The sequence below is a fragment of the Vombatus ursinus genome, unplaced genomic scaffold, assembly GCF_900497805.2.
Source record: "Vombatus ursinus unplaced genomic scaffold, bare-nosed wombat genome assembly UNPS02014818.1, whole genome shotgun sequence".
NCBI lineage: Eukaryota > Metazoa > Chordata > Mammalia > Diprotodontia > Vombatidae > Vombatus > Vombatus ursinus.
In genome coordinates this window covers 46,752,781-46,774,504 of record NW_020954596.1, presented here as the reverse complement: position 1 = coordinate 46,774,504, position 21,724 = coordinate 46,752,781, and the positions used below count along the sequence as shown (strand labels likewise).

Genomic DNA, 21,724 nt, shown 5'->3' with positions numbered 1-21,724 from the left:
ATTGATTATCACCTAGTCTGGAATGAATGCCCACTACAGTCCCTGCCCTCGAGGAGCTCACAGTCTAATGGGAGAGACAAAGTATACATAAATCAGTACATACAAGATAAATATAGATGGAAGGTGGCCTTAGACAGGAAGGCGCTAGTAGCTGGGGGGGGGGAGGGGGGGGGGGGGAAGTTTCAGAAGGAGGTGGTCCTTGAGCTGAGTTCTAAAGGAAGTCAGAGAGTTTAAAGTAGGAGAGAACATCCCAGGCATGGAGGACAGCCAGTACAGAGGTCCAGAGATGGGATGCAGGATGGAATAACGGCTTTTTGAGAACCAGCTAGTAATCCAGAGTGGCTGATTTTCATAGTGAGTGGGGAAGAATTATTTGCTAAAAGACTGGAAAGCTAGGAAGGGTCCTGGTTGTGAATAGCTTTATTTACATTTACTCTACTAGAGATAACAGGGGGCCTTCGGAGTTTGTTGAATAGGGGATAGGGAAGGGCAGTTGATATCAGAGATACTATACTTTGACAAATATACTTACTGATACAAGATGATTTCCAAATCAGATCTCTGTGTACAGTCAGACTGGTTAGTGTAAAGACCTTTATGTAGAAATATCAAAGTAAGTCCTAAACCAACAGGGATATTTTAAAGTTGAGTATTCAAAAGTCTTCAGACTTTCTGATATAAAGTTTAAGATAGTTTGAAAGTAGATCTGCAAGTCTGTGGGTGACTGAATTATAGAATGGAAGGCACCTTAGAAATCATCAGATTCTCTCCATTTTACAGATCTGTCTTTTGCCTTTCTTTGTATCTCCAGTGGTCAGCCCAGTGCCTGGCACTTAGTAGGTGCTTAACAAATGCTTATTGATTGACTGATGGAGGAAAAAGGCCTTGCAAGGGTCATTTGGCTAGGCAATAGCAAAATCCACATGAGAATCCAGGGTTTTTTTTGTTTTGTTTTGTTTTGTTTATTTACAGTCACAGCCACTACACCACTTTGTCTCCTGAGCTTGAGTCCCTTCTATTTTGAATATTGTACAAACTCAAGTGTTCAGAATTATGTGTAATTATACGAAAATCTACACATGACATTTCAGCTACAATTGGAGCATCATTCTCATTTCCAGACGGCCAGAGTGTGGTACTCAATGGAGACATATTACTTAAAAGATGCACAGTCTCTTTTCAACGTTAATGCCAATCCATGGCAGAAAGGTTAAAAATTGTTTCTATTTTAAAATCCAATTTTAATTTTCAGAAAGGTATTATGGCATTCTCTTGCTACAACTCAAAGTTACTTCACTGTAAAGTCTAGTCTTATGGGTCCCAAGCCTTTTTCATCTTAAGAACCCACATACAGGGGGTAGCTAGGTGGCACAATGGATAGAGTACCTGCCCTGGAGTCAGGAGGACCCAAGTTCAAAACTGGCCTCAGACACTTGACACTTACTAGCTGTATGAACCGGGGCAAGTCACTTAACCCCATTGCCTAGCAAAAAACAAACAAAAAAAGAACCCACATACAACTCTTTCCTTAACTCGCTCCTGAGTTTTCATGTTCGTCTCAGTGAAGTAATATCAGAGAGTAATACCAGGCCAAAACATCAATCAACAATATTTAAGTGTCAGGGTCAGCTAGGTGGTACAGTGGATAGAGCTCTGGCCTTGAAGTCAGGAGGACCTGAGTTCAAATCCGGCCTCAGACCAAACACTTGACACTTACTAGCTATGTGACCCTGGGCAAGTCACTTAACCCCAATTGCCTATAAAAAAAAAACTTAATGAAGTTTACTCTTCAAAAAAAAAAAAAGGGGCAGCTAGGTGGTGCAGTGGATAGAGCACAGGCCCTGGATTCAGGACGACCTCAGTTCAAATCCAACCTCAGACATGTAACACTTACTAGCTGTGTGACCCTGGGCAGGTCACTTAACCCCACTGCCTAAACACCCCCCAAAAAAAGTGTTTAAAAAAAAACACAATATTTAAGTGCCTACTGTATGTAAAACACAATGTCCGTATCAGTCACGAAAAGGAAGGACAACAACACCTGTATGGGCAGGTTTACTCCCATAACATTTTCTAACTGGTAATACCTTTATCAGTGTAATTGGTAAAAGATTTCTAAATATTTTGTAACAATATCTACTCTCCAAGAGGACAAATATACATCTTTTGAATTTAGGTCCTTGCTAAGCATTCCAATGTCATATAATTAGGAGACCCCATTCTATAAAACAAAAACAAGCACGACTTAATTCATATAATTATAAGAACCAGAAGTTCCTCCATTAAATTAAGAGATATTTCCTTATTCTCTCCAGTTGTTAGTTTTCCTGTACTACAATGACTTTCTATTTCTTTTGTATACATCCTGAATTTACTTATTTAATAGTAAATCAACATTTATTAAATGCCTAATATGTGCCAGGTTTCGTGCTAAGCACTGGGCATACATGTAGGAAAAAAATAAACAGTCCTTACCCTCAAGAAGTTTACAACCAAATGGGGAAATACAGAAAAAAAAGAGAAAAGAAACGAAAGCTGGGAGAGGACGGAGGAGAGGAGAAGGCAGGTGACTGAGGGCATGCTGGCTAAGTCAGTCAGAGAAGTGCTAAAGTAGTGCAGCCAGAAAAATGAGAGGATTGAGCTGGGCTCTCTCCTTAAATGGAGGTTTGGAGTTCATGGTCCCACCCTCCAATCATAGAGGCAGAGTTGATGAGGTCCAGTACCAAGGTTGATGGAATCTTACAGGATTATGAGCTTATCCCAAGTAGAAGTAAGCTCCTGGAAGCAGAACTTGGTTCATTTTTGTATTTGTATCTTCAGCATATAGCAGAGTCTTAATAAGTTTAAGTGCTTATTAATTAAGTGCCTGATTGATTAGAATGGACCTCATAGGTCCCCTAGTTTAATCCTATCTTTTTTTGTAAGATTGGGTCTCCATCTGGGCCCCTTCACCCCTTAATTAGGCAACCTGGTGCTCTTCTTGATACTCTCTTCTTCCATCAAGATATTGGAGTCGAACTTGGTGTGGACATTTGAATGGCTTACAGGCTTCCACTACCAGGCCTGGCCCTCGACACAATGAGAATAAGGTCATGAGAAGTGAAAGGATTTGCCCAAGATCACACAGGTATGAAGGAGCAGAGCCTGACTCTACCCAGGTCCTCTGACTTAAAATCCAGCATTCTTTTTATGACATCATGTTGTCTTCTCCAACTGTAAGATAGCAATATATTCTTAAATAAATTCCAAAATAAATGTATTTTTAAAAATTAAATTTTCACAGTGGAAGTATGAAACCCTTTTGCTTATCATTTAGCAGAACTGACTAGGAAATCTAGTGGCTACCACTCTCCCTCTCAACATATACATAATATATACACATACAGACATATAGGTATGTGTGTATATAGGAAGGGTGGCTAGGTGGGGCAGTGGAAAGAGTGCCTGGCCAGAAGTCAGTCACAAAGACTCATCTTCCTGAACTCTGAGGCTAGATTTGAGTCTAGATTTAAGTCTCAGATACTTACTAGGTATGGGAAGCTGGACAAGTCACTTAACCCTGTTTACCTCAGTTTTCTCAGCTGTAAAATAAGGTGGAGAAAGAAATTGGCAAACAACTCCGGTATCTTTGACAAGAAAACTCCAAAAGGCATCAGACATGACTGAAACAACTAAACAAACAATTTTGTACACACATTTATATGTACGTACACATATGTATAGATATCCTTAGCTTTTTTCCTTTAAGGTTTGTCTATTTCTTTTAAGTGACTCATCTTGTCATTGTTTGTAATGGTAAATTCCCAAAGGTTTGGGCCAGATCCATTCTTCAGGGCGGGATCTGAGCACCCAGAGGAAAGCACTAAAGGCTGTAAATATTGATGATGAACTAGTTCAAATTTGTGACGATTGTTCCTGTAGTATAATGGCTAATCAGCATTTGTACAGCAATCTGTACCCTACTTAACAGGCCCTGAAGGCACACCATTAGATACCCAAGTTTCAAGAAGGCTTCAAAGGCATTTCCTAAAGGGGCACCATGTCAGGTGGAAACTCCAGAGCTCTCCCAGACCAAGTTATTCTAGTTATTTGGTACACTCTTCTATTTCAGTTTTAAAAAACACAACGCTCAGAAAGGCTGAGCCCGCTTCTCTGGGCCAAAAGCCAGGAAGGGAATAGAAAAAGTCCCTGGGAAAGCACTGAGGTTGGCTTACGCACAGCTTAAAGAGGGATAGGCTTCCAGTCCTTGGGGCAACTTCCCAGCCACCACGCGGTTGGGAAGAAAAGCCCTGGGACGCGGGCGGGTTGGAAGGTCACCGCAGTGGGCAGTCCAGCTCCCCGGTCGGTCCCGCAGCTCTCTTCCTGTACCCTCCGCCCGCTTGGAGAGGGTCGAGGCCACCCTCGGCCCTCCCCGGCTCCCGCGGGGCTCGCGCGGCAGCTGGTGGGGCACGCTCCTGCCTCAAGGTTCCCGCGCGGAGCTGGGGATAGGAGGCTGGCCCGGACCCAGTTTGGGGAGGAAGCGGGAAGGCTTGGAGAGGCGGGGCGGGGCCGGGCGAGGCGGGGCCGGGCAGGACAGGCGGGACTCAGTGCCGGGTGAAAGGCGGAGCGGGGAGGGTGCCGGACTGTACCACCCAGAGTCCGAGAGCTGCTGGGACGGGGGACCTGGCTGCCTCCGGCAGGAGCGCGAAGGGGAAGCGCTGATGGCTCCCTTGGGAATCGCCACGACCCCCGGCGCTTTGGGCAGCTCGGATGGCTACCGGCTGTCTCCTATCTTGGAGGCGGGCTCCGCCCTGGGTGAGTGCCCGTCGCTCCCCTTCTCGTCCCTCGCCCCCTCCCCCCCATCGGGGTCGCTCTGGGGGCTCCTCGCCCTAAAGCCCCAGGGGAGCGCCGGAGCAGGTGGCGCACTGGGGAGCTTCACCTGCCGGGCAGGGGTGCCGGTCTGGGTGGCCGGGGACGCTGCCCTGAGTGGGGGTGGGGGAGATGCGGGCTGCAGCCGGCAGTGTCCCTGGGGGTGGGAGCTGCCGGCCTCTGCTTGGGCCGGTTCGGAGGTTGCACGTCTGGCTCCGCTCCTGGGGTCGGTGCTGGGGGCGGCGCAGGGGGCGGCGAGGGCCCCCTCTTCCACTCCCGCCTTCTGCTTCAGCTCATCATCCCTCCTCTTTCTGCCCTTCCGCCCACTCGCCCTGGAATCCGTGGAGCCGAGATCATCGGTGGGCTGTCACCCCATCCCTGTCTGGTTGTACCGACAGGTAGGGGCCTCTCCTTCAGGTAACGTCCTGGCCAGCTTTGAACCTGCCGGGAAGCCCAGAGGACGCGCTGCTTGCCATTGTCCTCCGGGGCCCGGGGAGCGGAAGATGTTGGCGCCAGGGACTCAAATGCCCCTGCTGCCGCCTTTCCCCGGCTCAGCCGCGTGTCCTCCGAGCTTCATTTGTTTGAATTTCTCTAGTTACTAGAGAGGGGACAACAGGTTTCTTTCTTAACTGTATCCAGAGTAAAATAGGGATCATTGAAAAGGGAAGTACTTCTGTAAACATTTTAAGAAATCTCCTTCGACTTGTTTCATGTTGCCACAGAAGGAAGCTGTAGTGGTGAGGGCAGGAAGACAGCCTCATCAGAGATGTCATGTGTGACTGTGTGTGTCTAACACTAATGTCAGATGACATCCCGGACAGTAGAGCCAACTATCCCTTTCCAATTGTCTTTTTCCAAGAAGAAATTAAACTTGGATGCCCAGTCTTGCACTCCTGTTTTTATAACAACAAACTCCAGGGATTCCTTATTACCTTTTTGCCCTCTTAATTGTGCCTCCCGCTAGTAGTAGAGAAAAAAAAAAACCCAAGGACAAACGTATGACTTCTAGGCCAATTAGGGTTCCCACAGCCTGGTATCTTACGTCAGCATCACGCATTGCTTTGAAGCCTGCCTTCTGGAGCAAACTTCTCTTCACATCTAAATAAACACCTGGAAGCAGTCCAACAGTTACTAACTCTGACACTGTTCATGAAAGGAGGGTGCTGTCTATCTAGAGAAGATTATAATCAGACTCAGTCATCATTTACTGGTATTCATAAGGGTTTATCACTTAGGCTTTCAGTTTTCCGTAAAAAACACAATAGTTTAGGAAGGGGATGGGATGTGTAATGTGCCTCTTGAGTCTTTATTAACATACTCACTTTTCCTTTAATCACCCTGGGGAAAATGGCAGCTAGTAACATGTTTCATTGGATAGGGATTTTGGTATTCATCTTGGCATTATGATACTGTCCAAACAAGTCTGCTTGTGTTAGGAATAATTTGGTCAGGGATGGAAGAAGGAAGGTAGGAGGTGCATTTTTATTCTTAAATATTATAGAAAGGTGTCTGTATGTATTTAACTACTTTTAAAACAAAAGAGAACTTTATAAGGCATATTAAGTTGTCATGGAAAATTGAAAATTTGGAATAAATTTAGCTTTCTTTTTTACAACACATTGTAAAATATGGGTCTGTGATAGTTGTACTTGTACCAACAAGGACATTACAGTTCTCTGACTGTATAATTTCAGCCCTCCTTGAAGTGAATGTATAGGAGAATTTTCCAAAAGTAAGAGGTGTAATTATAGCATAAAACAGTTTAACAGTCTCATTAAGGCTCTTAGATGTGGAGGTATGACATTCTTGAGAATTGTTAGAACTATAAAGACATATATCTGAAGTAGTGAAATATAAGGAATAGAGGACAGTATGATAACTTTAAAATGGACAATATCTTTCAGAGTTGCATGTAGAAGACTAATTCTTAAGCTTCAATCATTTGGGAACATTTCCAACTTCATTGACATCACTAAGAACTATTACTTCTTATGCATGACCCATACCTTCCATTTCTCCTTCTTCATCCTTGTAGGTAACTGTCCATTTTGCTACCTTCAAGTCAAGCAAAGAGGAGGTAAAAGAAGTTTAGAGTTGTAGTTAAAATGAGAAGTAAATTTTTTCACTAGGCCCTGTTCTATCGGCTTAGGGCCAGTCTCCTGACTCCTCATTTAGATGCTGAAGATAAGTTTTTTATTAAATTATATGACCTCCTGTTTTTACATTGGCAAGGTTACATGCAGGAGAGTAAATAATGAAAGGTTTCTGTTTTTCAGAAGGTATAGACTCCATGGGTGAATTCTTGCCCTGGAGTCTCAGGAAGGCCTGAGTTCAAAGTTGACCTTAAGACAGCTACTAGCTATGATGTCACTGGGCAAGTCACTTAACCCCCCTCTGTAACTGTAAAATGGAGATAATAGCAGCTGTCTCCCAAAGTCCTCATGAGGTTCGAATGAGGTAATATTTGGAAGTGCTTAACCGGAGTGTCTGGTACATGGTAAGTGCTAAATAAATTGTTTGGTTTCTTCCCTTCCATGAGAAAGGATTGTTCTTGGGAAACTAAACATTCTGTTGTTGGAAGAACATCGTAGTATTTTTGCTAGGATGTGTGAAGATTTTTTAGAGTGGTGAGCCACAGAAAAGGACACAGAGTGACTGAAAATGTTGTTGTTTGAGGATGTTACTAGGAGTGATTCCTACAGGTAATTGACCAATTGTTTTCAGTAGAACATTTGAATACATCTGTAAACCAACCAGTGTGGTAGACTGGGACCAAAACTAGAATTTTGGGGATACACAGTGAGTTTTCTGGTGTTTCCTCCCTTTTCTGATTTAAAATCAGGAAAACATTTTCTATGCTAAGATTTTTTTTTTTTAAATAACAAAGAATCAAATAACCACATCTTGTTTGCCCGGGTTTTTGAGTGTCTCAATTACTTTGTTTCTCCAAATGGTAACTGCCTACTTGATTGCATCTGGATATATTGGTCAGTCACCAAAGTGCAGTATTAATTTTAACTGCTTCTGTTTTTCCTTTAGGAATGTTGAATCACACCGTGATTCCTCAGGTATATTGATTTGCTGTCTTGTTGAGTCCCAGATTTAAGGGGCAAAATTTTAATGTTCTCAAATTGTTATAGTTGCTGTGTGGGGGAAAGAAAATGACCATTTGAAACAAGTCTGGTTTTAGTGGCACTTGAAGGGAAAAAAATGGAAGTGGTGTTTTTAGTAAAAGTAGTATTTTTAATACATGAAATTTTCCTGTAGATTTCCTTCAGGTTGCTTTGTAGATGGGCATCTGAATCCCCAAAATAAAGTTTCTCCTTATGATATAGCACTAAATATAGTTGCTCAACAGTCACTTACTTGGAAATCAGCTGGCACAAAAACTGTCTGCAACTCCTAGTATTATTCCTGCTCTCAAGAAACTCACAGTCTAGGGGCAGCTAGGTGGTGCAGTAGATAGAGCTCCAGCCTTGGAGTCAGGAGGACCTGAGTTCAAATTTGGCCTTAGTCACTTGAAATTTACTAGCTGTGTGACCCAGGGCAAGTCACTTAACCCCTATTGCCTCACCAAAAAAAAAAAAAAAGAAAGAAAGAAACTCACAGTCTAATGAGGGAGACAACAAGCAAACAAATATGTACAACAAGCTGTATACAGGAAAAATGGGAAATAATTGAAAGATGAAAGGCATTAGAATTAAGAAGGGATGGGAAAGCCATCCTGTAGAAGATGAGTTGGGACTTAAAGAAAGCCAGGGAAACAAGTAGGTGGAGATGAGGAGGGAGAGGCATTCCAGGCATGGGGGGCAGCCGGAGAAAGTGCCTGGAGGTGAGAGATTCAAACCCAGCTCTTCCTCATTCAGAGCCCATTCATTAGACCATTATTATAATGTGCTGGGTAGATCATTTTGCTTCGTTCAGTCGAAAGTTTCCTCATCTACTGACTGAGGAGTTTGGGTTGGTTAATCTTTAAATTTCCTAGTCATAAAATTCCAGGGTTTTTATGATCAAATTAGATCAGAAATCTAACTTCCTGACTCTGAATCTGGTGCCCTATCCATTTGACCACAGCTGCTTCTTGAGTCAGTGTAGACCAGGTAATTTTGCTACTTGGTTAAGTAAGTGTGAAATGATTGTTTATAATATAGACTGGTAAGATTGTTTAGGTTTAGCTTTGTGGTTCTTTTGTTTTGTGTTGCAGGATCTGATTTTTAAGCTCTACCCATCTAGGCCCACGATGGTCAAGTCATAGAGAGTTAATATGGCTCATGAGAATGCAGGTATCCTTACAATTTCTCTCCCCTCCCCCCTCCCCCCCAACTTAAATACTTTTTACCCATAAAGTCTAGCGTAGGGCAGAATGGTACACTAGGAAGAATGCTAGGCTTGGAATCAGAGGATCAGAGTTCAAATTCTGCCTGTTATTACCTCTCTGGTCCTTCGTTACCTCATCTGAAAATGAGAGGGTTGAATTAGGTGACCTCTGAGATCCTTTCCAATTCTAAATCAATGAACATATGAAGGGACTTTTGTTGTTGTTTAGTTGTGCTGGACTCTTTGTGACCCCATGGACCATAGCACCTCAATACTATCCATGGAATTTTCTTGGCAAAGATACTGTAGTGCTTTGCCATTTCCTTCTCCAGTGGATTAAGGCAAATAGAGGTTAAGTGACTTGCCCAGGGTCACACAGCTAGTACGTGTCTCAGGCTGGATTTGAACACAGATCTTCCTGACTGTAAGGCTCAGCATGCTATCCACTGAGCCATCTCGTTAGGGATCCTAGAGATCATCTAATCTGAGGATTCCTAATGGTTTTGGTGTCACGGACCCCCTTTGGCAGCAATCTAGTGAAACACAGATTCCTTCTCACACATGACTAAAATAATATATGAGATTACAAAGAAAATTTTTAATTACATTGAAAATTCAGTTATCAAAAGATTAAAAAACAAGTGCAGAGACATGGCAGAAGACTTCCTGATGTAGTTCAGTCCTCTCATTTTACAGTTTAGGAAACTGAGTCTCAGGGAGATTAAGTCACTTACCCAAGGTCTCAGAGGTAAGGAGTGATTGAGGTAGGATTTGAACTTACTTAGGTTTTGTCTCTAAAGCCTCTGCCCATCTCTGCCTATTTCTGAACAGCCACCCTCCACACTTAGTCTCTTTGCTTGAGTTAAATAGTTGTGACTCCCAGTTTTCCCTTAGTCAGGTAAATGGGAGTGGTTGTAGTTATCAAGGCCAAAGGTGTTATTTTCTCCTATCATTTGCTCGTTATTACAGGGACTCTTAACCTTTTTGTCATGGCTTTCTTTGGCGGTCTGGTGAAGCCTATGGACCCTTGCTCAGAATAATGTTTTTAAATGCATAAAATAAAGTACATAAGATTACAGAAGAAACCAGAGGTTGGTGAAAATAAAGGTGTAACTTTTTTCCCTATTCAACCTACAGGGGTGGGGAAACCTGCGGCCTCCAGGCAACATGTGGCCCTCTAGGTCCTCAAGTGCTGCCCTTTGGCTGAATCCAAAGTTCACAGAACAAATCCCCTTAATAAAAGGATTTATTCTGTAAAACTTGGACTCAGTCAAAAGGCTGCACCAAGGACCTAGAAGTCCACATGTGGCCTCAACACTGAAGGCTCCCCATCCCTGTACCTAGGCCCTCTGAAATCTTTCCATAGAGGTCCATGGACCCCTGCTTTATAGTTTTGGCCACGAAGTCCCTTTCCTCTCCTTGTCCGGGCAGTCGCTCTTATTCCTTTGGTTGTTCAGTTTATGCCCGGCTTGAAAAAATTCAGATTAGTGGGAAAAATAATGCTCATAGACACAGCAGCGATATTGAATGCTGGATTTGAATTCAGGAAGTTCTGAGTTCTAATCTCACTTTGGACTCTTATTAGCTGTGCAACTTCAGGCAAGTCACTTAATATCTCAGTGCCTCAGTTTCCTTATCTGTGAAATGGATAACAGCACCCACCTCAGCGCTGTTGTGAGATCAAATGAGATAATGCATGGAAAATTCTTGGCAAACCGTAAAGTTTTATATTTGCTAGCTATTATTTTGTTAGATGAATATTTCAATGGTCTATAAGTGTGCAAGGGGCTAGTGAAAATTTTTTTCAGGATAATGCTTTTGAAAATCCAGCTCTAGCTTCAGAAACATTCTAGGGGAGAGACTATATGCCATTCTGCCTCTGCATGTAAGGGTCCTCACTTGTTCATTTGGTAATACTTTCCATGGGCAGAGCATACCATATTATTAAAGTCCATGTACCCACTTACTTACTTCCCTTACCTGGAATTTCTTCTCTTTCTCATGTCTTCCCAGACTCCCAACGTGTCATTGATTTTCCTTTCGTGTGAATTCCTATTGCACTTGCCAGCAACCTCACATTTATAAGACATTGGTACATAATTGCATAACATATTGTTCACTATTGTTTCATAGTTGTTTTGTTTTCCCAGTTAAATTGTGAACTCCTTGAGGGCAGGAGGCATGTATTGTACATCCAATGTATCCCCCAGTAATGCCAACCATAGTAGACATCCGGCAAAAATACTTCTTAATTGAGTGGAAGCTCTTTGAGGGCAGAGGCTATCTTGGGGTTTTTTGTGTGTATGTGTTTTGTTTTTCGGTGAGGCAATCAGGGATAAGTGACTTGCCCAGGGTCACACAGCTAGTAAGTGTCAAGTGTCTGAGGCTGGATTTGAACTCAGGTCCTCCTGACTCCAAGGGTGGAGCTATATCCACTGCTCCACTTAGCTGCCCCTGTTTTTTTTTTTTTAACTTTGAATCTCTAGAAGGCACTTAATATATGTTTTGAATTGTTGGTTGGTCTCACTTAATTCCTGCATTCCTATGAGGCATATATAATGTGTGTCTTCATTCCCACTTTGTGGATGAAGAAACTAAGGCACAGAAAAATTCTAATTATTTTAATATCAACACAACAGTTCAGAAATGGAGTGTTATTTAACTTCTGAGTGGAGATGTTATTTCTTCACAGGTGGTACAAACACCCCCTCTTCCCCCTACAGTGTTTCTAGACTTGCTAGTAAAACAAATATTTGTATTAATTGTTCATTAAAATTCATCATTATTGGTGCCTCTGTTTTAAAATAACAAAGCCAGAAATGTTCACCAGTATGATATGAACTTTTGGCAACAATAAAATGGGCAAGGCCTTTAGAAATTCTTCAGAAATTTTCCCCAATTCTGAAGTAACTTCATATGAATAATTTCATTTGCATGCCAATAGTCTGCCTGTCATTTTTTAAATGACATCTCCATGAAGACATTGAATAAGAATCTCACTGGCAAACTGGGCACAGACTAGCTTAGGAAGTCCAGACTGCCCAGATGAGTGTAGCTGAAGTGAAATTTTACGAAAAAACCTATGGAGAAAATTTCACATCATATGATGCAATGGAAATAGGGTTGGAGAAAGCTCCCTACCCTTCTGGTATGGTCACAGATGCCAAGTCTCGATCCCCTTTCAGCTATGTATGAACATCACCATAATGTAGTTTTTCTGAGACTCCTTGAAGGGGTAAACATTGAGGAAGCCCCTGAACTTTCTTGTAGGCTATCTTCAGGGTGTTTAAATGTGAGTATTTCAAAGAATGCTTTGTAGAAGCTGAGTTCCAAACTAGCACAACCACGAGAATTAATCAGCATTCTAAGAAAGTATCCTGGAATGTCCTGGCAATGGTCGAGGTGCCAAATGGCTAATGAGTAAACATGCCTTCAGTTTTACTTTGCACATCACATTTGTCTTTACTGACTGAATGCTTATGCTGCTTCCTCAGTTCCTCCAATTCCCCTCCCACTCTGCTAAAGCAAAACACCCACCTACTAAGAATAGTGGAAATTTTCTCTGAGGGAAGTCAACTTTTTGTATAAAAAGTATGAAGTGTCTAACCAGCTGCATTGGGAGGGAGAAACTCATTTCATGTGAATAGTTAAAAAACTCTACTGTTATGCATTGCCTGATATTTAGTTGAGAATGCACTTATTCTCAAAGGCTTTATGTAAAGTATACTAAGTGTGAAATGTGTATGTACGTCTATGCTATATAGACTAGTGTATAAACAGTGTATGTCAATGTATTCATTTACTTTTGGTCCTATTTGTATGTGATACGTATGTATACACACACACATATATGTAGTGCCCAGAAATGTTTACGATCTTAATTAATAATGAAAAAATGAGGACCGTAGTATCATATTCCATTAATGTTAATTCTCAGAAATCTTCTGTAATGATAATAGGTCATTCATTAGGTCTTGTTCTTAGGCTAGATTATACAACTTAAAATGGACTCTTTGAGCTGCTTGAAGGCTTAAGTAAAATATTGTATATTATTTTAATTCTTTTAAACTATGCCCAAGCAGCATTCATGATCATTACTATTAGAAACATACACATTTGTAGGAATCAAGTGTTTTCTGGTTGTTCCGGGGGTCCAGTGTTACAGGTAACTTGAGATATTGAAAGCTCCTAAGGACTGGGTTGTTAAATAAAACATGCAGATTCTCAGCTGAGATAGAGGATTTCTAAAGCATCTCTTGGGGAGAAAAGGGCTGGATAACTATGATTGAGAAGTTAATCGCTTGTCCCAATCTCTTCTTTTGTCCTCGATTTTAAATAAGAAGGTCCGATGTTTCTAGATTTGAGGAGGAATAGCTACTCTATTCAAAATGCTTTGAGTAAATGTGTCATATAGATGCTGGCTGGGTGAAAGGGTTTGTCGGGTTCTTTTAGCTCGTCGATGGAGAAGATGAGCACTTTAAGAGGGAGAAGGGAATTTGTTCTACAGGATTAGAATGTTTGCAGCTCTTAATCTTTGCATGAGCCATATGGCTGAACATTTGGTCCTTTGCTCCCTGCTCAGAACTTCCCTTCATGACTCCTGCAATTTAAATGTCAGTACAGAGTCTTCACTTATGGGGAGATCTTAAGGAAAAGAGTAAAATGGTAGTAACCAGAGTCATCTCTTTGAAAATTAGAGTGGCTTACAAATTTTACTACTGCTGATATTTTTTCATGAAGCCTCACTTTTTTTTTTTATTATACAGGATACAGTACTTCTGCAGAATTTGGTTTGGGAAATATTGCCTCACTCTTGTAGAAGAAAAACTTTGTAATCACTCTGTATTGCTTGTAAAGTCTGTCAGAGACAATTTATTAATATAGAAGCACTTTCCCCCTGCTCTTTGGAATTCTCTGTAACCTAGGGAATTTCCAGTTATATTTTATAGTAATCATGGAACAAAAGACAAAATTCCATACTAAAATGACTCACCAAGGTGTATAGTTCAAGTTTAGAGTTTTTGATTTACTTAGAATAGTAATGTTAATTCTGGCACACCCTCCTTCCTCCTCTGCCTTTTACCACTCCCTTTAAGTATTTCTTTTTTGATTTTTTTTATCTCCATGGGGGAGGGATTTAAGGAGTGATTTGGGAGCTATCCATTATGTTGCCAAAAAAGAAAAAGAAAAGAGGTGCACTTTAAAAAATGCACCAAGGGGGCAGCTAGGTGGTGAAGTGCATAGAGCACTGGCCCTGGAGTCAGGAGGACCTGAGTTCAAATCTGGCCTCAGACACTTAGTAGCTAGCTGTGTGACTCTGGGCAAGTCACTTAACCCCCATTGCCTAAAAAAAACAAAACACACACACACACACACACACACACACACACACACAAATGCACCGAGAACAGAAGGAAGCACTGGTAAACTGGACAGTTTTGAAAGTTGCATTCATTGAATGCTTTTTAAAAAGTAAATTGTATAGGGAGTTTCAGTTTTATTCAATAATCTTTTTTTCTGCTTTCTCTATATGGAAATATCTTTTGGGTGTTTAAGTTCAAATTAAAAACAGTATACTTTTTCAATCTGATCAAGGGTGAACAAAATTATTCCTTTCTTAAGGAATTGATTATTGATTAAATCTTGATTAAACAAGCAATGTAGGAATAAACAATTTTTTTTAAAACTTCTTGTCCACTCTTAATTTGGTCACCATATTGTTGTCATCATTTGTTCTTTGTTCTTGAAGAGGACCATGACATCAGGGAGGTGGTGCCATGACATGCAGGTGAATTGGATTTAAGTGAGGCAAGACTGGGCAAGGCCACCAGCCTTACTTTCTCCTCCAGAGCCATCTGGGTCCAGTGGCTAGATTTAAATCAGGATGACTGGAGATGGCCCTCGATGCAGTGAGAGAACTTGGTCTTTTTAAGCTAAGGTCTTTACAGGTCTCAGTTTGACTGAGGTAAGGGCCATTCAGTGATTAAGGCTAGCTAAGAAATGAGGCAGAGAATGGTTGGGTATTGAAGTCACCATAAATAAGACAAACTCAGAATCTTATTCAGGGAATCTGAATCTCTGAGCTTGGTTAAAATTTCTATTCAAGGAAAACTAGGCTTTTGATTCTGAGAATAAGGACTTCAAACTTAGGAGACTTATAATAGTAATTCTTAAAGTTTTATAACACAGCTGAGTCCTTGGTGCTATATACTTATATATTATGTGTACATGCTTCAAAGTAGCAAAGTAGTTGTGGGAATAAAGCATTGCTTTTTTTTTAAAATAAAGAAATAAGGTCAATCAACTGATGGGTTTTGGGTGTGTTTGTTGGCTCCCAGGTTTTTGATGAAAGGAGACCCAGCCTAGCTAAATTTAGAATAGCTCATTTCCCTGAAGTTGACCTCTGGGGGTGATAAAATTTTCCGGATATAGTGACAAATGAAAGAAATGGAGGGGATTGCAGTGAGCATTGGCAAAGGGAGTGCTTACAGTAATGAAGTCACTAATCTCTGGGCCCAAAGTGTTGAGGAGCTTTAGAGTTAGCAGTGCATAATAGATAGGGAAAACCATTTACAAGAAAAAAGTTGAATAGATACTATATCAATGGTCACCTGAACAACAAATATTGATGATGATGATGATGATGATGATGATAACAACAATAACTAACATTTATATAGCACTTACTACATGCAAGGTACTATGTTAAGTGCTTTACAATTATTCTCTCATTTAATACTTACAACAACCCTTCGAGGTAGGTACTATTGTGGTTCAGTCCTGTCTGACTCTTTGTGACCCCATTTGGGGTTTTCTTGGCAGAGATACCAGAGTGATTTGCCATTTCCTTCTCCAGTTCATTTTACAGATGAGGAAACTGAGGCAAACAGGGTTAAGTGATCTGCCCAGGGTTACTAGCTAGTGTCTCAGGCTGGATTTGAGCTCAGGTCTTCCTAGCTCTAGACCAGGTGCTCTATCCTCTGTGACACCTAGCTGCCTTAGGTGCTATTTTTTTCCCCTTTTACAGATGAGGAAACGGAGGCAAACACAGGTTAAATGATTTGCCCAGTATCATACTGATCTGAACTGAGGCTGGAGTTGAACCCTGGTCTTCCTGACTTCAGGCCCCACTGTGCTTCCTTGCTGCCAAGAGAGGTAACATAACATATGAGAAAGTATGCTGAAACTGGAAAGTCTATGTTTTTCCACTAAATTAGATAATGAGATTTTGGCCAAGCCACTTACCATCCCTGAGCCTCAATTTCCATCTCTGTAAAATTGGGATAAAAACTTTTCCTACCTTGTGTTGTTGTGAATATCAAATGAGATGATATAAATTTAATTAGTCAAACATATCCTTTGCAAAGCATTTTGCTAGATGCTGGAGCTACAAAGATGGTAAAAAAATACTGTCCCTGCTTTGGAGGAAGGTGTCTAATAAAGGTGATGGCACATGTTTATACCTAAGTATAATGCAAAGTCTAGTTGAAGTGCTCTAAGAAATTTGGTGAGAACAAGACTTTCCACTAGAGGTGGGGGAGGTGGCTATTCAGTTGAGCCTTGAAGAGTAGTCCTCCAGCAGGTATACTTAGACCTGGGAATGAGTGCATCTCTGGCATAGGGAACTGTCTGGGAGCATTATGAGGCAATGGCTAGTCCAGTCTGCCCATTTCTTAGAAAATATGCAGGGGTGTAGCACAAAAATAAGGCTGGAAAATTAGGAGGTCACTGGCATTTTGTGAGGGGCCTAAAAATGCCAGTCTTAAGGAGTTTATTTTTTGCTAAAGGCCCTAGGGAGCCAACAGGACTTTTGAAATAAGAAGGGAAGGAAGGCTGTCTTCAATGCACCTTTATAAAAAGGTTTCTAAATTGTCTAGTATTTTAAATGGAAATTAATTGTTATATAAATATAAAGCATTAGAACTGCATTTCCTCATTACCAGGAGCAGCTCAGGTTTTTAATTTTGGGTTGGAGCTGGTGCTTTTTCCTTTCTCCTCCTCAAGGCAGGTGTTAGTAGATTGATACATTATTGAGGTGAAACAGAGTGGGAACATCCTAGCTGATGTTGCGGGCTATGCTTGAAGCATTGGCCCCTGGTGAAGGTGGAAGCATTAGAGAGGAGGTGCCAAGATGGGAGGCATTACACCAAAAATTATAAGCAGGAGTTCATACAAATTGAGTTTTAATTGAGGGTGGTTGAGATCCCCGTCCAACACTTGACTTTATGTCCCAGTTTATTCTAAAAAAGGAGCGAGTTGCTTCTTCACGGGGATCCTGAGTGTGTTAAAGGTGTTTGGAAAGCTCCCTACACCTCGTTTATACACTTCTACCTTTCAGTTTCTTATTTGCTTCCTGCCCCTGGGAGATGAGTTCCACGTTGCCTCTCTAGAATTCCTTCAGGAAGTGAGCTCAGCCTGCCTATCTTTGGGAGTTCCTGTTTGCAGCTGGCAGTGTGTGCATGTGTGCATGTCTGTGTGTGTGTGTGTGTGTGTGGGAGTGGGATGGGGAGAGGGGAGGGAAGGGCGGAAGTGCAGTTTTGGCTGGTTCTCTGAACTCCTATAGCACTTTGAGTTCCTACCACACAATTTAGCACTTACATTCTGTCTCACCCTCTTCAGTGTCATGTGTGAAGCTTGGCTCCCCCCTCAGCTCTCCCTATCTTCCATTTCGGTTCTGCTGTTCTCAGCCATGTGGTGGTTGTGTGCCATTTGGAGACACTGTTAGCATGATCAATAAAAATAGCAGGATGTATTGAAAAGCCTGGCTGTGGTTGTTGTTTGTCTTTCATTCTCGAAGAGGACCATGACATCAGGAAGGTGATGTCATGACTTGCATGTGAATTGGATTTAAGTGAGGGACGGCTGTGCAAAGTCACCAGTCTCACTTTCACCTCCAGAGCCATCTGGATCCAGTGGCCAAATATTGATGGACAACTGGAGGTGGCCCCTGAAAAGCCAGACACCCATTCACTGAAGGCATCTTTTGCTATTTCAGGTCCCTCTGCTGTGAAACTCATTAGACTCTTTGACTTCCCCAGGGAGGCCCCCATGCAGCTTCTCCTGGCCATCTGTGCTGTGTATGATCCATTTAGTCAAACTTATTTAAATTCTTCCCCTCCCCCACTCCCAGGCATTTGCCTTTTAGCCTTTGTCAGTTAAATCATCTCATTCTACTTCCATCCCTTATTGGTCTCCGAGTGGGAATGTGCATGAATTGTAACATCATCTCTCTCTGGGGAGATGGCCAGTGGCCTCTCAGTTAACCTTGCTGGTTTTGATTAGGGTGCACTTTATGCACTTATGTGTTTGGCAGCTTTGGATGAGAAGCATTACTGTGAAGATTGAACTAGAAAGTTCTTCGTGATCCTCTTCCCTTTGAAAAAAGTTATGTGTTTTCTTTCTGATATTTTCTGATATTTACCATTTATATATTCAGTTATAGTTTGAATTTGATATTCACTACAGAGGAAAGATCTCTGTCTCTGGAGCCACAGTATCTGGGTTCAAATCCTGCCTCTGACACTACCAGTGTGATGTTGGGCAAGCCACTTCAACCTCAGTTTCCTTTGGAGACTAGATATGGCCTCTGAAACCCCTTTCAGATTTAAATCTATGATCCGATGATCTTTTAAAAGGATGAACCTTGTTTTAAACTTCATTTTTTGTTGGGCTTTCCCATTTGGGCAGGTTCTGTTTTCCAATTTTGTGAGTCTGTAGCTTTGTCAGTTATCTGTCAACCTTTAAGGAAGAAAGTATCTTTAGTTCCTCCCTTTGAAACCACTGCTCTTTGAAACAGGGAATCTATAGGCTTTTTTTTTTTTAAAGTATGGCTGTATATGAAGTTATAAAAGAGCATTTCTGCAAAATTGCTTCTCTCTGTTATAGAGAAGGCATATCACAAGACTTGAGTGCTGGTTGCATTTTAAAGTAAATCAAAGGAAATGTTTTCATAGATGCCTTGAATAGAGCTTTTGCTGAGTCCTTTGCAGTCTTCCTCCAGAGACCCATTTATGTTTCCTAACACGTCTACCTCTCTGCAGCACGGAAATGAACCTGGATTCTCAAGGGCTATGTGGGCAGAGCTTAAGCTCTGGAAGGGTCCTGTATCCCGACAGGGTTTCCAGTATGGCTGTAGGGTCTGAATCTATACATCTGTTGTCTAAGGTCCTATTCAGTTGGAAGAGGTTCATCACCAGAAGCTTGGTTAGCAGGACGTGATACATTTTGGCCATACTAACTCATGAAACATTTATTGGGAGATAGAGAAGAGGTGAATGATAAAATGATAACATCTCAGATATTGTCAAGTATGAACATTATAGGGCTGAGAGTTGAAAGGGGCCTTAGACATCGTCCTGGCTCTGTCACTTACTATCTATATTACTCTGGGAAAGCCCCTCTGCTTCTCTGGGTCTCATTTTCCTCCAATGTAAAAATGAAGGGATTCGACTAGATGACCTTTAACAGCCCTTCCACCTCTCAATCTATGATTGAGAGCCCAATCTCTCATTTTACAGATGAGGAAACTGAGGCCTGGGAGTTGAAGTAACTTGCCCAAGGTCACAAGACTAGTGAAGAGCAGAGCTGGAATTCTGACTGCAAATCTAGCTCTCTTAAAACAAACAAATAGGGACGGTTAGGTGGTGCAGTGGATAGAGTGCCGGCCCTGAAATCAGGAAGACCTGAGTTCAAATGTGACTGCAGACACTTGATATTTACTAGCTGTGTGACCCTGGGCAAGTTACTTAACCCCAATTGCCTAAAAAAACCAAAACAAAACCAAACCAAATAAACATCCAAACAAAGCATACTATTGTACCATTAAGTAGGCCTTGTCCATAGGTGTCCAGGGATCAGGAGCTGGGTGAGATCCGACCTAGGAAGCAGTGGTATAGGATCAAAAACACTAGAAATCAGGAGATGTAGGTTTTAATCCTGGCTTTGTCATGAACTTTACCTAGATGACTTTCTGATCAAGTCAGTGGGACCATTCTGGGTCTCAGTTTCCTCCTTTGTAAAGTGAGGATAATGTTTACTCTGCCTGCCTCACAGGATTTTGTAAAGATCAGATGGGATAATGGGGTATGAAAGTGCTCACACTTTTATATTGTGTGTATTACGATTACCCTAGAAGGAGATGCTGCATGTTTGTATAAAGAAATGGACTGAATGCTGACAGATCTCAAAGGTATGTGCTTGACTTGGTAACGTTTTTTAGGAAGACTGCTCTATACCGCAAATGAAAACTTGTCCCTGCAAAATGTCTATCAAGTGCTTTACCTCTGACTACGTTGTAATGTGTCAAAATGTTCATGTTTGAATAAGGTGTTTTAAAATAGCAAAATCAGATTAGAGGTAGAGTAGAAGGAAAACCCTTAGGAAGATAAGCTTTTTTCCCCTAAACTAATTTGCCCACACAATACTTTTTTGGTCTACTAGCCCATAAATGCTGGTATGGAATTCTCCGATCCTTAAGGGATGACGGTTGTTCGGTTGTTTCAGTTGTGTCTGACTCTTAGTGACCCCATTTGGGGTTTTCCTGGCAGAGGTACTGGAGTGGTTTGCCATTTCCTTCTCCAGATCATTTTACAGATGGGCAAACTGAGGCAAACAGGCTCACACAGTGTATGAGGCCAGATTTTAACTCAGGAAGATGCTCCAGGTTCAATGCTTTATTCACTGTGTCGCCTCGCTGCCAAAGGGAGGACACTTTGGAGTAAAAGAGAGGAAACAAAACTTTCGATACAAAAAAATTACCATAGGAAATATTTTAAGGGAATACATAATTTTATATTCATCATTTTAAGAGGGAAAAAAAAATCTTTCTATAATCAACATTTTCTTATAGATTCCATGTCCTCATATTGAATGAAGCAACAAAGTTTTTCAAAATATAGTTAGGGAAATTCTTGGATAGAACCAGATCTTAGTGTTGAAATATACTTACCTAGGAAATCTTTTTACAATTTATTTTTAAAAACACCTGGAAAGCTTCTGTTGGAAATTCCCGTCTGTTGCTGTGCTACCAAGTCTAAACCAGGAAAAATACTATCTCTGGCAGGGATAACTCTTCAGGTGATTTATAGGTTTTGCTTTTTTTGATTTTCAGCCCTTGTTATAAATCTGGAGCATGGTGAAGGAGAAAGGTTCATTTACTGCAAGTCAGAAGTCCAGGAGCCCCATCAATCATTTTATATATAATCTGTATATATACATATACATGTACATATACATGTACACATACACACACATGCACATGCACATGCATATACATATACATATACATATACATATACATATACATATACATATACATATACATATACATATACATATACATATGTCTCCTTCATCAGAATGTAAGATCATTGCAGGCAGGCACTGGTCCACTTTTTTCTTTGTATCCCTAGCATTTAACACAGTGTCTGTCACATAGTAGGTGTTTACTAAACGATGTTGATTTATTAATTGGTAACTTTGGGCAAGTATTTTAATCTCTCTGGACCTAGATTTAGGACTGAAATGACATTATCTCCAACTTTATGATACGTTGTTCCTT

General features: G+C 41.3%; 1 protein-coding gene across 2 annotated transcripts in view; it reads left to right on the top strand.

The window, feature by feature from the left end:
* The first annotated feature begins 4,601 nt into the window (after window positions 1-4,601).
* Window positions 4,602-21,724, top strand: part of RELL1 (RELT like 1) — a 69,667-nt gene continuing 52,544 nt past the window's right edge. The window contains exon 1 of one of the 2 annotated variants that reach the window (XM_027836311.1): window positions 4,602-4,794. In XM_027836311.1, coding sequence (XP_027692112.1) covers window positions 4,701-4,794 — 94 coding nt within the window. In that variant the 5' untranslated portion in view covers window positions 4,602-4,700. Of the gene's footprint in view, window positions 4,795-9,097; window positions 9,132-21,724 lie in introns of those variants that run through there. The other variant, XM_027836312.1, reaches the window with a different exon arrangement.